Source organism: Equus asinus, chromosome 12 (genome assembly GCF_041296235.1).
Source record: "Equus asinus isolate D_3611 breed Donkey chromosome 12, EquAss-T2T_v2, whole genome shotgun sequence".
Classification (NCBI taxonomy): Eukaryota; Metazoa; Chordata; class Mammalia; order Perissodactyla; family Equidae; genus Equus; species Equus asinus.
Window position 1 is genome coordinate 8660763 of NC_091801.1, and position 15458 is coordinate 8676220.

General features: G+C 35.1%; 1 protein-coding gene across 2 annotated transcripts in view; it reads right to left on the reverse strand.

Annotated features, from left to right (window-relative positions):
• ZC2HC1A (zinc finger C2HC-type containing 1A) overlaps positions 1–15458 on the reverse strand; it is a 46842-nt gene that overhangs the window by 1829 nt on the left and 29555 nt on the right. Inside the window, exons 8-9 of one of the 2 annotated variants that reach the window (XM_044765908.2) lie at positions 12098–12214; positions 8077–8184 (exon numbers count right to left, since the gene is read on the reverse strand). In XM_044765908.2, coding sequence (XP_044621843.1) covers positions 8077–8184; positions 12098–12214 — 225 coding nt within the window. The remainder of the gene's footprint in view (positions 1–8076; positions 8185–12097; positions 12215–15458) is intronic. The other variant, XM_014853736.3, reaches the window with a different exon arrangement.

Consider the following 15458-nt stretch of genomic DNA (forward strand, 5'->3'; position numbering starts at 1 on the left):
AGGTACCAGGTCTCCCTCCTTGGTCACAAGGATTGTGGGGCGATACTCCTAGTACTTATTTTATTACTTATTTCAATTATTAAATTATTGTGATGCAATAAATACTCAATAAGCCCTATATATGCCCTGGCTGAGTGGGCCTTATTAACAAAACCTAGCAAGGCAGGTAACACAGATGTCAGAAGAACTATCCACTATAACAAAAGTTTAGAGCAAAGTGCTTGAGATTATAAAGGTTTCATCAGAGAAGCCAGTCATTGAGGAAATTCAGATTCTACTGATGAAACATTAATTAACTGAAAGAACAGCTATTTGACTCCCGATAGAACATCTTTACATATTTGATTCCCGATAGAACATCTTTACATTCCCTCCTGGCATGTGTTCTGCTGAGAACATGATACTGACTTTAAAGTCACCATAAAGGGAAATCAGTTGCTGGGAGAATTACATACATGATGCCATCGAAAATTTTTTTCTTTTTTCCCCAGAGGTAGCTATTAGAGAATTCTAGGTTCTCCCAGTTTGGATGTCTCTTTCTGGCAAGCACTTTAAGAGTGATAAAGAATTGGTGGGTTTCCTAATAAAATTCACTAGGGATCTAAATTTATATTGATGAAAATAGCTTCTGTCAGCATTTTATGGGCTTAGACGGGCGGTAGAATTCCTAGGATCTCTGGCATCAAGAAGCACACCCACTTAGATATTGAGAGCACATTTATAGCTAGCAGCATAATCTTTTTAAATCACAAAGAATATAATGAATTAGAAGACAACCCCCATCAAGGAAGAATGCTATGGGAAAATAAGCCAGCTTTATTGTCAATGAAATGCGTAAAAATTACTTTAAAAGAAAAGATAATTTCAATGCTGCAGTATGGCAATTTAAGAAAATCAGCACTCATACCAACATTAATAAATATTCACAAAATATCAAAGCTGCAACTTAACTAGGTACTGCTGAATTTCTCTATACTGTGGTTGGCAAATTGATACTCCCACTGGTGGTAAAAGATGGTCTCAGTGTCACAGGTTTTGAACAATCTGTACTGTCAAGAGTTTTTTGTTTTTGCTAATCTGATGGGAGTAAAATGGAATCCAACTGTGAATTTAATACGCAATTTCCTGACTGCTTGTTAGGCAGAACATCTTCTCAGGCTTTTCTGTCGTTTGGGTTTGTACCATCATGAACTGCCTATTCCCTACCCTTCTCCACCCCCTCCATGAAAACCCTGCCACTTTTCTACCGCATGCGCTCATTTTAAAATTTTATTTGTAGGAATTTCCCACATATCCCAGATAATAACTTCTTAGTTTATATATATAATATGTCTTCTTCCAATCTGTCATGCTTTGTTACTCTATCCATGGAGTCTTTTGCAGCACTAGTTTTTCACTGTGTTATGGGTCAAACACATCAATCAGTCTTTTGCTGTACATCTCGTACTTAAGAAATTCTTTCCTCAGATGATAATGAGACCTCCCTATTTTATCTTAAAATCTTTATAGCTTTCCTGTCAACATTTAGGTCTTTAATTTACTTGTAGCTGACTGTTTTTGTCCCCAATATAAGTATAAATTTTTCCTCCACATACGGATAGACAATAGTCCCACCAGTCCCCACTCCCCAAATCTGTATTGCTACCTCTGAAATGCGGCAAATTTCTGGTTATTTGTGGGCCTGGGGCTTTTTCTAACCACTCCATTCTGATCCACTGTTCTATTTGTCTACCCTTGAATAAGCACCATACTGTCTTAACTACTATAGCTTCATAAATCATTCATGCGTCATTCTTTAACTTGTCTTGGTTAATTTTAGGCTTTTATTCCTCATTTACATTTTGAAAACAACTTGTCAAGATTCATGGATTTTGTTTGAAAATTGCACTGAATTTTTACATTGATTTACGGGAGAAGAGATAGCTTTACGAGATAGCTTTATGATGTTGAGCTTTCTATTATATGAAGAAGGTATATTTCTCTATTTAGGTTTCCTTTAATATCTTTAAGTTTTATTATTTTCTCCATCAAAAATAAAGTTTTTGCGTAGTTTTTAAATTGATTCCTATATACCATGAATTTGTGTTTGGATGTTGGTATTTCTAAAAACCGTACTTTCTTTTTGTTGCTGACAAATAGACTATAATAATTTTCAGTACACTGATATCAAATCCAGCAAATTTACTAAAAGACTTATTATTTATTCATTAATTTGTCTTTTTTAGGTGTCCTATATATAATCATATTATGTGTAAATAACAACAATATTGTGTCTATTTCCATGTCTTGTAATTTTAATTTTTCTTCTTACTATACTAGCTAGGTTTTCTATTAAAATAGAAATGATTATAGCTGAAATTCTTGTGTTATTTCTGCTTTTAAAGAAAATGTTTCTTACATGTCACCATTAAATATTAAGACAGATGTAGGGTTTTAGTAAATACATTTTGTCAATTTAATGACATTCCCTTCTATTCCTAATTTTCTAAGAGGTTTTTTTAAAATAAAGACTAGGTAGTGAATCTTACTGAATATCTTTTATATATACATATATAAATATGTGCATATATATATTAACATGACTAATATATTTTAATACCTTAATCTGTTGATGTAATAAATTATATTAATAAGCTTCCTATTATTAAGTCAGTCATTTTCTGGGATAAGTCTAAAGTGTCATGAATTTCATGCTTGTGGATTGGATTAGCTAAAATCCTTACATATTTTTAGATGTGTTATCAAGTTTCTAAGTAAAATTGATTATCATTTTACATTCTTTTATTAGTCTGGGTATTAAAATTTTACTTTTTTTTTTTGCTGAAAAAGATTTGCCTGAGCTAATATTCAGGCCACTCTTCCTCTATTTTTAGTATGTGAGCCACCAAAACAGCAAGGCTGCTAACAGAGCAGTGTAGGTCTGTGCCTGGGAACCAAACCCAGGCTGCCGAAGTGGAGCACACACAACTTAATCACTAGACCACTGGGGCTGGCCCTTACTAAACTTTTAAAAGCAGCTGAGGAATGTTGTTTTTCACCTCCCTCCCTGGAAAAGTTTGGTCGAATTTATCACATAAAACTCATGAGCCCATTTTGCGTGTGTGTGTATGTGCCTGCACGTGTGTGATGAGGAGGCAGGAGTAGTTTGTTATTTACTGATTCAATTTCTTTAATGATCATAAGTCTGTTTAGTTTTCTAGTTCATATGAAATCAGTCTTCAACAATCACATTTTCTAGGAAATTGTGAATTTCACCTAAGTTTCAAGTTACTGGCATAAAATTGTTCTTATAATTTTAAATTTCTGCTGTATCTGTAGTTACATCTCTCTTTTTATTCTGAATATTATTTGTACCGTCTCTTTTTGTTGATCTTGAGAGAAGTTTGCTTTATCATTTTAAATGAACCAAATTTTTCACTTTGTTTATCCTCTTCAAGTTTTACTCATTTGTTCATTTACTCCTTAAAAAAATACTTACTGAGAGCCTGGTTTACGTCAAATACTCCTCTTGATCCTGGAGACAGGGCAGTAACAAAACAGATAAAAATTCCTGCACTTAGGGAGCTTACAGTCTTGCGGAGAAGACAAGACATAGCGTAAATAACATGTACAGCGTGTCAGAGGGTAAACAATAAAGCCACACGGGACACAGAGCACAGGGTGGCATGAGGAAAGATGAAAGAAGAGTTTGGAGCATGTTGTGACAACTAAGTAAATTAAAACACAGGGCCTACAAAATTCAACCTGGTGACAGTCGTGATGAGAAACTGAGCAAACTGAAGGTGTAGTATCACGGAGTTCTGACACTCCCTCTCTCCTCCCGCCAACAAGGACGCAGAAGCCAGGATTCGGAGGGGTCTGCTCAGGATCTCAAGCAGCTGCTGAGCACCGTCTTGGAGGGCACTCCTACTTGACCACCAGTTTTTCCTTAATATCCTCTATTCTGATCTTTTTATTTCATTAGTTTCTGTGTTATCTTTATTATTTCCTACACTCAGTGTTAGCTGAGATTTATTTAAGTAATTACCAACTTCTTTGTTCACTATTCCTCCTTGCCAACTTCCTCCCACTTTGGTTCCTTTCCTTTCTCCTAAGGTACAGCCTTTGGATGTCCCTTTAGTCATGGTCCATAGGTCATGAATTTACTCATTGTTTTTTGTCTGAAAATAACTTTATTTCATTCTCATTCTTGGAATGATAATTTAGTTCAGTGGTTCACAAAGTGAGTTCCTCAATCTGGCAGCATCAGTGTCTTCTGAGAACTTACTATAAATGCAAAATCTTATGCCCCACTTCAGCTCCACCGGATCAGAAATCCTGGGTGGGGCCAACAGGCTGTGTTATAATTAGCATTCCAGGTGATTCAGATGCACATTAAAGTCTGAGAACCAGTGGGGTAGCTGTATACATCACAGGTCAGCAGTTATTTTCCCTCAGCACCCTGACTGTGCTGACTCCACTGTCTTTGGGCTCCAACCATTGCAAGTGAGCTGTGTACTCTCTGGGTTATCCTCACGTTGTCTAAGTCACATTATTTTCTCTCTGGCTGCTTTTCAGATCTTCTCATTGTCTGGCTTCTCAAGTTGCATTACAATGCATCTACACATTGCTTTCACTTTATTTATCCTGCTTGGGATTGTTCTTTGATTCTGAAAACTCATGTTTTTCATTAATCTTGGAATATTCTCAGTTATTAATTCTTCAAATGCTGTCTCTCACTCACTCTATTTTCTTCTTTTGACCTCTGATTCAATAAATCTTAGACCTTATTTTACGATCCATGACTTTTCATCTCTCACATCTTCCAGGTCTCTTAGGACAACATTCTGGATAATGTCTTTAAACCCATCCTCTAGTTAACTTCTCTCTTTTTCAGCTGTATCTAATCTCAATGTAAAGCATACTTTGGGTTTTTGGTTTTTTTCTTTATATTAAGTCATGTTTGGCTCCTTTGCAAAGATGCTCTAACCTTTTTGTGATAGAATGTCGTCATTGTCAATCATTCCAATTCTTATTTCTCTGAATACTTTAAACAGCCTTATTTTATGAGCAATGTCTGATGACTTCAATATCTTAAGTAACAGGCACCTGTGTGTGTGTTTTTTATTTTTTTGCTAACACTCACTCACGACTGCTTGCTTGTTTCTCTGCACAGTTTGGAATTTCCTTGTGTGCCCTATAATTCAGAATGCATGAGAGCTCATGTTTGCCCACCTGAGAGAATCAGGAAGCCTGGGTTCAGAGTAATTCCCACCACAGACGATATGCTTTTACTTTTACAGGCTCCAAGGGAACTACTAAACCACGACTACCAAGTTATTTTTCCAGTTAAGAATTTCTTAGAATAATGTAGATACTGTACTTTCAAACCTTAAACTCATGTGAAGATGAGCCTATAGTAATGAATTATCAGTAAGAACTCTCACATTCCTCTGAGCCTTGGCTGAGATGAACAAGTTTCCTTGGGGTCACCTATTCCTGGTTGGTGAATTTTTTTTTCTAACCCATCCTTTCACTGAGAGATAACCCTTTGAGTATTGTGAGGAAAGGGTTAAAACTCTCTCCTTTTCTGTGGACACATTTGACCTTGGGATAACTTCCTAGCTCTGTTTAATGAAAACCTAATAAAGGCGGAATGCCAGCTGTGTTTCCAGCTTCTATGTAGTCCACTGAAACTGGACATATCTCTCAGGGCGATCTGGAAGCTGTGTCTATGGGACTGTTATAAGAGATGCTGGTTCCCTCTGGGGACACAATTTCTAATTAAACTGCTCCTGCACCCACCTATGAGACCTTCTCTCACACCTGTCGCTTGGACTAGCCTCAGGACCACTGTAAGGGCTTCCACGGAAGAGAAACAGCTGATGCTACCCTGCTCTCATTCCACAGTTCCTGCAAATAATTCCAAGGCCAAATGTAACATACTGTCATGCAAGTATCTCTACTAAGATGGCCCCTTGGTGGGCATTTCAAGAGTCCTGGCTTAGAGTAAGAGGTACGGGAGGAGGGGAAGAGAAAGGTGAGCTCCTAACACTCCACTGTGTACAAACCCAAGATATCAACTCCTCTCTCCCACAATGAAATTAAACCCAAGCCTCCAAGTAGTGAAGCTCAGTTGACATCTCAAACATAGCTGCAATGTCAGGGTTAAATTACCAATGAGACCTCTAGTTTCCTTTGTATTTTTGTCCTGTGGAAATTTCTCTTACTTTTCTGAGAGCTAAGCTATACATTCAAAAGGATATTTGTTCTATCTTATCCAGCATTTCTAGGTATTTTTGGTGGAGAGGTCGTCCAGGAAATCTAGTCTATTATACTTTAGAAAAAGAAAGCTCTGAGATTTCCTCATCTATTATGGTTATAATTATTTCTATCTGGAATGGGGGATAGGACAGTAATGGTAACTTAAGTGAGCAAGGCTCAGGGCTTTCCATCACACAGCAACCATTTAAAAAGAAAGGAAAGAAAAGAAAAGAAGAACCCAAACTTATGTGTTAATGTGACTTTTGCCCCTGCCTGTTAACACGTCTTTTGTCTAGCTCTTTGAAAAGATAAGATGATCTTTTCATTCGAGTATATGTATTTATTAAAATTTCCATTTTATAAGAGAGTGTTAATAGTATAGTCACCCTTGATTCAAAACACATGCCTCCACACATACACAATATAGTACAACCACTCTAGGACTTCAAGAAACAGAAGCTCACTTCTTTGATATTTAACATGTTTCAAAACCTCAGCTGAGACAAACAGTATTTATTAAAGACTCTAGCAAGAAAGACAGCAATTACCCTATTCCTCTATGGTTCTCATCCCTTTGATACATAAGCATCACTCTTAAAACGTTTTAAACGGCAGATGCCTAGATCCCACTCTGCAAAGTCTCTGAGGCAGACCTGTACATGTGCATGTTTAGAAAGCTCCACAGGTGCTTCTGATAGGCAACCAGGATTGAGAGCTAAAATCTTAGGTACTTGAAATCTATCCCTGGACAACATGGGAATAATGGATAGCTGTATATGTTACACACTTACAACAAGAGCAGCCAATACATCTACTTACACATAACACACACACACATCACAACTGTTTTTGGAGAATCACAGGATGTCATGGTATAGGCCTGCATTGAGGGCATCTGAAGAAAACACCGTATGAAATTTATTTCCAGATTTATGGTAGGAATGTTAAGGAAAAAGTTATCCATTGAATTATCCAGTGCCTTTTTATGAGAATTCACAGAAGAACTTTTGAGGCCTCAGGACTAGTTGTGCTTTCACAGAGAAAATGATTTCTTTTTCCTTTTTAGATATCACGAATAATGTAATTAACTGCTCCTATCCTCCCCTACACTCTGGCTGCTACAAAGTTTAGACCCCAATTTGTGGCTCAGGGCTAGCCTATATACAGGGTCTTGTGACACATGTTTCGTGGACTAACTTCACTCCTTTTTTCACTATATCTTTTCTCATTTTCCCTTTTTTTATTCTTTCATTTTTAAAAATATTGTATGTCACTGGGCATCATGGATTTATGTACCTTGTCTTAAAACTTTCTGGAAGAAGTTGGGATACATATAAAAATAAATATCTATAACTGAGATGATTTCATTACATGCTTAAAACCAGAGTGAATGTCAAAACTATAAAAATACTGTAGCAGACTAGAAAGGGAAGTCCATGGATAACCACCACCTCAGCGGGGAGTTTAAATGCATTAAAATGCTGCTCAAAATTACAACGGCAGTGGTTTAAAGGGTCTATTATTCAATTCATAGAGGTAAAAACAACCATGTTGCAGTTAAAATACAGACATAAAAACACAAATGAAACCAGTGGAACTCAACAAATTGTCCTTGAGCGTTTACAAGAATAATTATAAGTACAAGGTATAGGAAAGTATTATTTATGTGCAAACTACTTCTTTGGTGTCCAACTTAAACGCCATTAAGTCATATAGTAAACAAAGTATCAGATTTTCTATAAATAGCCTGACACGTATGTTTGTACATGGTCCTTGGAAAAGTACACATACTCATTTTTATTTTAGTTATTAGAATATCAGAGTTAAACATACCTGGCTATGTAGCTATCGGTATATGTTCTTCTTTTGCTTGTAAGCACACCTGAGGCAGGATTTCGTGCCAAACTGGGTGGTGTGGAATTTCGAGGCTTGGTGTTAGCTCTAGAAGACAGAAAGAGATGGCATAATGAAAAAGTATTGCATAGCAAGCATTTATTTCTCAAGTTGCTTAGTTGCATAATTAGAAAAATAATTAGAAACTGTAGAGAGGTAAATTCAAAAGATTAAAATCCAAATAATTATTTTAAATCTGAAAACAATAGTAGCTAATATTAAGGATAAACCAAAGCATTTTGCAATTACTAACATTATCCTAATGTTACATAAAATCAATTAAAATATGTGTATATGCTTTACACAAAATTTATAAGTTAATCATTCTGAAAGGCTTCAAGCCTTCAAATTTTTTAAAGTTTTTTTTTTTTGCACTTTTTTTTTAGGGTTTGCTTTTTTGGTGAGGAAGATTGGCCCAGAGCTAACAACTGTTGCCAATCTTACTCTTTTTTTTTTTTTTCCCTCCCCAAAACCCCGGTACATAGTTGTATATCCTAGTTGTAGGTCATTCTAGTTCTTCTATGTGGGATGCTGCCACAGCATGGCTTGATTAGCGGTGCAGAGATCCACGCCCAGGATCCAAACTTGTGAACCCCACTGCCAAAGCAGACCACGCAAACTTAACCACTGGGCTATGGGGTCAGTCCCCAAAAAGTTTAAAATCTATAGTTCTCTCAAAATAGAAATGTGTTTTATTAAATGCCTACAAGTAACTGTTAAATAATATGTTGAACATATGAGATGAGGTTAAAAAAAAGTAGCTAACCACTTTAAGAGAATAATATTAAATTTATGAAAGTCTGTTCTTGGAAATAGCAACTAAAATAAATGGGTTGATATAATTTTCTCCTTAAAGATTAAATTTCACCAACTACACAGCCTGGGCTATCTGGTATCAGTAGAGGAGGAGTTTTGTTTGATCATCACTGAATTCTCTTTCCGAAACTTCAGGAATCAAAGAAAGCTTAGAAGGCTATACGACAGTATGATGGTAAAAGTATAGGCTTTGGGATTCAGATGAATCTGGATTCGAATCCCAACTGCTACTGACCAAGTTTGTGATAGTGATGGACCTCTCTGAGGCCAAGTACCCTCATTTATAAAATGTGACCATCATTTATCTCATAGGAAGGTGTGAGATGTAAATTGCAATTTATACATTTAGCATAGTTGATGACGATGATACTACTATTATTACTACTATGGCTATTGTTACCACTCAAGTTAACATTTATATAATGGTGCTTACTACATTTGGTATAGCTACATTTCTAATTGCTTTCATATGTAAACTTATTTAATTCTCATCATATTCCTATGAAGTAGGCAGAATTAATAACTCCATTTTACAATGAGGCAACAGAGATAGTAACTTACCAAGGTGACACAGCCAGTATGTTGCTGAACCTGGGGTCAGATGTTCAGAAAGTTTTAGTTCCCTCCCCCTCTTTAGAGATTTAGTCAAATCTTTTCATTTCAGAGATAAGCAATGTTGTGATACATGAACAAGCAGAACACTTTCAAAAGTTCTTTTAGATCAGAAGTTCTTAAACTTGGTTAAAATTCTTCCTCTTCTACTAATGTAGAGAGAGAGTCTCCTAAAATTTTACATAGCTATCTCCAAAATACAGAGAAGTAATAACAACATCTATTTTTCAAATGCCAAATACAATGCTAGGTACTATACATGCCTCACTCTGTTTCATCTTGACAAAATATCACAAGTTATTATTCCCATTTTAAAGTTGAAGAAACTTATATTCAGAGAGAATAAGTTGCAAAGCTATTACATGGCCACAGTACTTGAACTTGAGTTTAGGTGGGTCGTATTATAAATCTTATATTCAAATATGCAATACTGTCATTCAATGAGAGGTTGCTTGGAACAGTTACTTTAAATTATTTCTAAACTTTGACAAGTAATGAATCACCTTGGTGCAGGGATGGGTTACCCTGGACCTCTTCAAATGGCCACTGCAAGTCCATCTATAAGGTGTATTTTCTTCTCTTTTTTTTTTGGAAGATTAGCCCTGAGCTAACATTCTCCACCAATCCTCCTCTGTTTTTTGCTGAGGATGATTGGCCCTGAGCTAACACCCATGTCCTTCTTTGTCTACTTTATATGCGGGATGCCGCCACAGCATGGCTTGATAAGTCGTGAGCAGGTCTGTGCTGGGGATCCAAACCAGTGAGCCCTGGGCTGCCGAAGCAGAGGGCAAGAACTTAACTGCACAACACCAGGCAGGCCCCCAGGTGTATTTTTAAGGTGTATCTACTCTACTTTTATACAGCCCCTCTAGGGACATCACAGAACTGCTACAGTGCCTTTTTAGAAATTCAGTCTCTAAAAGATCATTGCCAAAGAATGGCAATTCCTCCAGTGAGAGTCATAAGAGGAACAGGAAGGACACATTTTTTTATTTTTTGGCTCTAGAACAAAGTCTTGTTAGAAATCCTATCACCTTCACATAATATGTCCGTGAGATAAGCAGATAATACAAACACTCCCATGCATATACACACACAACTTCACCATATCAATAATTCAAAGTTGTTCAAATAACAAGAAAATAAGCTTATAAACAACAGCCACCTTTAGTAAATATCTGTCACATATTTTCAGTAATGTATTCTGAGAGATGGAATTTGAATGTCAAAAACTAGTCTTAAGAAATTGAAAAGAACTGTCTTGATAGTACTTAAAACATGTTGCCCCAGTCTCACACGGTGCACACATTTTTCTTCCTGGCCAAAATCTGGAAAGTGCTACTCTTATTCTGTATCTGCAATCTGCCTGCTATAGTACAAGAGTAATAAAAGAAAGTTTAATTTTGGAATTGCACTTAATCTACCTCACTGCTAATCAAAGTTTCTCTGAGATCTGCCTCAGAGCATACAGACAGCAGTAGTAGTACAAAAGAAATGGCTCAGGGCCCAAATTCTTCCTTCTAGGATTTATCCCTAACTACTTAAAAATAACACATGGCTGGGCCAGCCCCGGTGGCCTAGTGGTTAAGTTTGGGGTGTTCCACTTCAGTGGCCTGTGTTCAGTTCCCTGGTGCAGACCTACAGCACTTGTCAGTGGCCATGCTGTGCAGTAGCTCACAGACAAACAGAGGAAGATTGGCAACAGATGTTAGCTCAGGGCAACTCTTCCTCAGCAAAACAACAAACAAACAAAAAGAACCCCACATGGCTGCTGCTAATATCTTCAAGACTCCTTCCACCTTTATTTTATTGGATATCTAGTTATATTTATTATTACTTTTCATACATGGTAAGAGAATGTTGCAGTAGGACTTAGTTTAAAAGTTAACTAAGTGAACTATGTTTAACAATATATTTTTCAACTTTAGTAAGTAATTTACTAGACTCTAATTTCATCATTTTAAAATGACAAGGCCAGACTTGGTATTGAGGCCCAAACTAGTAAACCTTGAAGACTTATGTGGAAGAGCTCCAAAATGACTGCCATTGCCACAATCTCTTCTCAGTTTGCTAGGCCACAAATCAATGTTTGAATGTTTTCCAAGATCTCTTTTTTCCCTGCCTTTTTATAATAATTCACCGTGTGCTTAACTAAAAGATAATCCAGCAGTATTAAATAATATATGTGGCATAATATTCCCTATACTCTTCTTTCCAAAAATATTACTCCTAAAAAAAAAACTTTCATAAAACTAACGATTATTGAAGGTCACTACTATTTCAACCCTCTAAAAATTAAAATTTAATGGAATAAAATGTCTGATCTAAAAACAGCTTTATTTCAGATGAGAAATGTTTACCAAAAATCAAAGTGTTTTAAATCCTAGAAGATTATTTAGCACTTCTTGGATGAAAAATCATTAAAATAAGATTTTTTAAGTACAGGGATGTACAAGTTTATAATATTCCATTATAGAAAGCCTTTAAGGAAATATCTGAAAAAGATTAACCAAACTGAGTTACAAATACTTACTTGGAAATGGGTAATAACTCATGTCTTTTGATGGCACTGTCTGATTTTGTATCACTGTCATACAACCTTTGCACATGTCTTCCAGTTCGAAGTGGAGGGCCTAACTTGTCCATCTTACTATTAAAATATATAAAGGTGTACCCATAAGGAGATTGCTACTGTCTGTTTCTTCATATAAATTTTTTTTAAAAAAGACATTATTCTGATTCATCAGAAATCTACCCCACAAGCTCTTAATTATCTGACTGCCAGGGCAAGGACTAACATCAAAAAGCATCCTCACACAGTTCACACAACGGCCGTTACTCGACATGAAAATTCGGACCCTGCAGGGCTCCCTGCCAGCTTTGACGAATCTCCAAACAAAGGCCACATTTATACCTAGCAGGGCAATGGAATCCATGGAGAAACTTCAGGTAACAACTGTTTCAAATAAAATTCATGAAACTAGAAGAGGACTGAACGTCATTACTTTAGTTACTAAGACAGATCTGATGCTTGTTCTCATGAGGCTCACAAATAATCTAACTTCTCCCCTTCCCTCAATTCATAGCTTTCTCTCTTTTCTTCTTTAATTTTATGATTTCCCCTGCATTTGCTACTGAACAATACATCACTGTTTACTTTAAAAGTACATTCTTTAAGGGATGCTTGTTTGCTCATTCATTATTCCACCTACTGACTATAAATCCTGAGCTACTATGTGTCAAGCACTGTGCTACATTCTGGGGATATAGGGGTAAAAAAGAGAGACTTGATGCTTGTTCTTATGAAGCTTAGTGTCTAAAAAGAATCTGTTCATTTTTCTAGATTATAAGAGTCTCCAAGAAGGAACACATTTCATCTATTTCTATGTTCTTCCAGTATCCTATACACAATAGGCATTTTGTTGTAATAGTTCATATTAATATTTTGTGGGTGGTGATGTTTTTACATTACATTATTTAAAACATTTTAAGATTTTTAAAAAATACTTTCATTAAATATATATTAAACATAATTCTAAAATGTCTGAGATTAAATATGATTTTTTTAATTTGTGAAAGATTATTGGAAAATTCAACTATTTGAAATTTTAATTAAAAAATCAGATTTTCCTTTGAATCATTTAAAAATTATCAAAACATTACTGTTACAAACAGTGGTTATCTTAACAAAAGGTATCTGTGGATTTGGAATAAGGAATAAAAGATCTTATTTTCTTTCTCAGAAAAAGGTTACTAAAATTTAAATTTAGAAAATTTTAAACTACTTTTTTCAAAACAGATTCCTCTAATACGTTAAGAACTACTCAAGCCTTATATATGATACAACAAAGTTCAATTTCAGAAAGGAAATGTGTAAAATCTAATAAAAATCTAAAGGTAATTGTCTAAGGGAAATATTACATATACTCCATATGAGAGGATTACCAGTATTTTCAGATTTTAAAAACCTAATTTAGCTTCCAATAATGATTTAATGTACCATATACCCATTATAAAATTTAACTCAATTGATCCATCTATCTAAATGTGTATGTATTCATATATATATATATAAAAATACATGTGTAGTCATATATATATGTAGAAATATATGTGTAGTCATATATATATATAAATACACACACACACATTAAGTGTTACTTAGGCTAAATGTTAGTAAATGTTACTCTTAAGCTAAAATCACTTAAATTTATGCCCTGCTATAATTTGCTACTGTTATACTATATATATATTTTATATATATGCTATTTATTATATACTAAATGCTATATATATTATATACTACAGTATACCGTATATGTATACTATACACTGTTTTATATATATTTATATATAAAAATCTTGATTACATATATATTTTCAGTCTCATGCAATAAGAGCAATGTTAGGGTAATTAAATACATTTAAAAATTATTAGTTTATGAAAGAAGAATTTTCAAATATTTCAAACTTTCCCTAAACTACTCAGATCACAACGTGTAACAGACCATTCCCCATGTACCCATCTCCATATTTAAGTTACTGAACACGAACATTTCCCAGCTCAAGTCTCCTTTTCCATCAAAGCCCCTGTGCTTCATCCTCCAGTAGCACTAAAGATAAGTCAAAGCAGCAACAAGATGAAGAGAAATTTGGAAAGAAACTGAAATCTGAAAAAGTGGTGACATATTTTCCAAAGGAACTTAAAGTCTTTAACCTAAGTGATTGCTTTTGGGTTGAAGTTTCTTCTCTGTGTCTTTCTTGTCTTGCAAACTATCAGTTCAGAAGTGAATAAGATGAATATAGGACCCAGGAAGCCTATGTCTACCACATGCTTTGCCCTGACATCAGGGGCATTAGATGTTTCAAGTTACATCATCTACATCTAGTGTTACTTTGAGAATTAATCAATGTTGGGGAGAGTACAATGAGAATTCCACTTCATGTATTTTTTAATTAATCACAAACTTTGAGAAATATAATTTCAATCTGATAGTACTCCATTTTGGAACTATCAATATCAATGTCTTTTAGAGTCTATCTACGGTATTTTTCTTTTAAAGGCTCCAACTGAGTAATGACAATTATTACACACCCAAGGTCTGAAAGAAATTAAGGCAGGAATAAATAAATCCATTCAGCAGTAAAAGCAGTCTTGTTGCAGCTACGGAAAAAAAAATGAGGGTATTTTTTTAAGCCAACCAAGTACATCTACATAGCATACATTTTGCAGAATAAGCAATCTGACCACATAGCATAGAATTTTAATCACATATAATATTCAAGGATATGTCATTAAGTTGGCACCGATTTGGTCAGAGACAACACAAAAGTGTTCTTTCAATTCAACCACAGAAAAGTGTTGAATTAATAGAAGTCAAAAAACACTTTGGTTCCATGCAACACTAATCTATGGCCAAAGTTACTAAATAGCCATATGACTTAAAATATAACAGTTTATCTTCGCATATAAATAAAGAATTCTTAAAACCTCTACCTTCAAATTATAAATACCTAATTTCTATGATAATTTACTTATTCTAAAATAGGGAGTGGCAAACTTTTCCTGTAATGGGCCAGAGAGAAGTATTTTAGGCTTTGGGGGCTATTCTCTCTCTGTCACAAATACTCAACTCTGACCCGTAGCATGAAAGCACCCGTAGACAATACATGAATAATTGGGTGTGGCCATGTTCCAATTGAAACAGGTGTTGGGCAAGATTTGGCTCTCAAACCATAATTCAAAAAGATCATCTGCTCTAAAATATAAAAATTCCATCTATGAGAGGATGCCAGTATTTTAAGATTTTGAAAATCTAAATGAAAGGCAGATTTCAATGATGACTTTTTAAAATTTTACCATATATTAAAGGGTTATGATAAATAACACTACA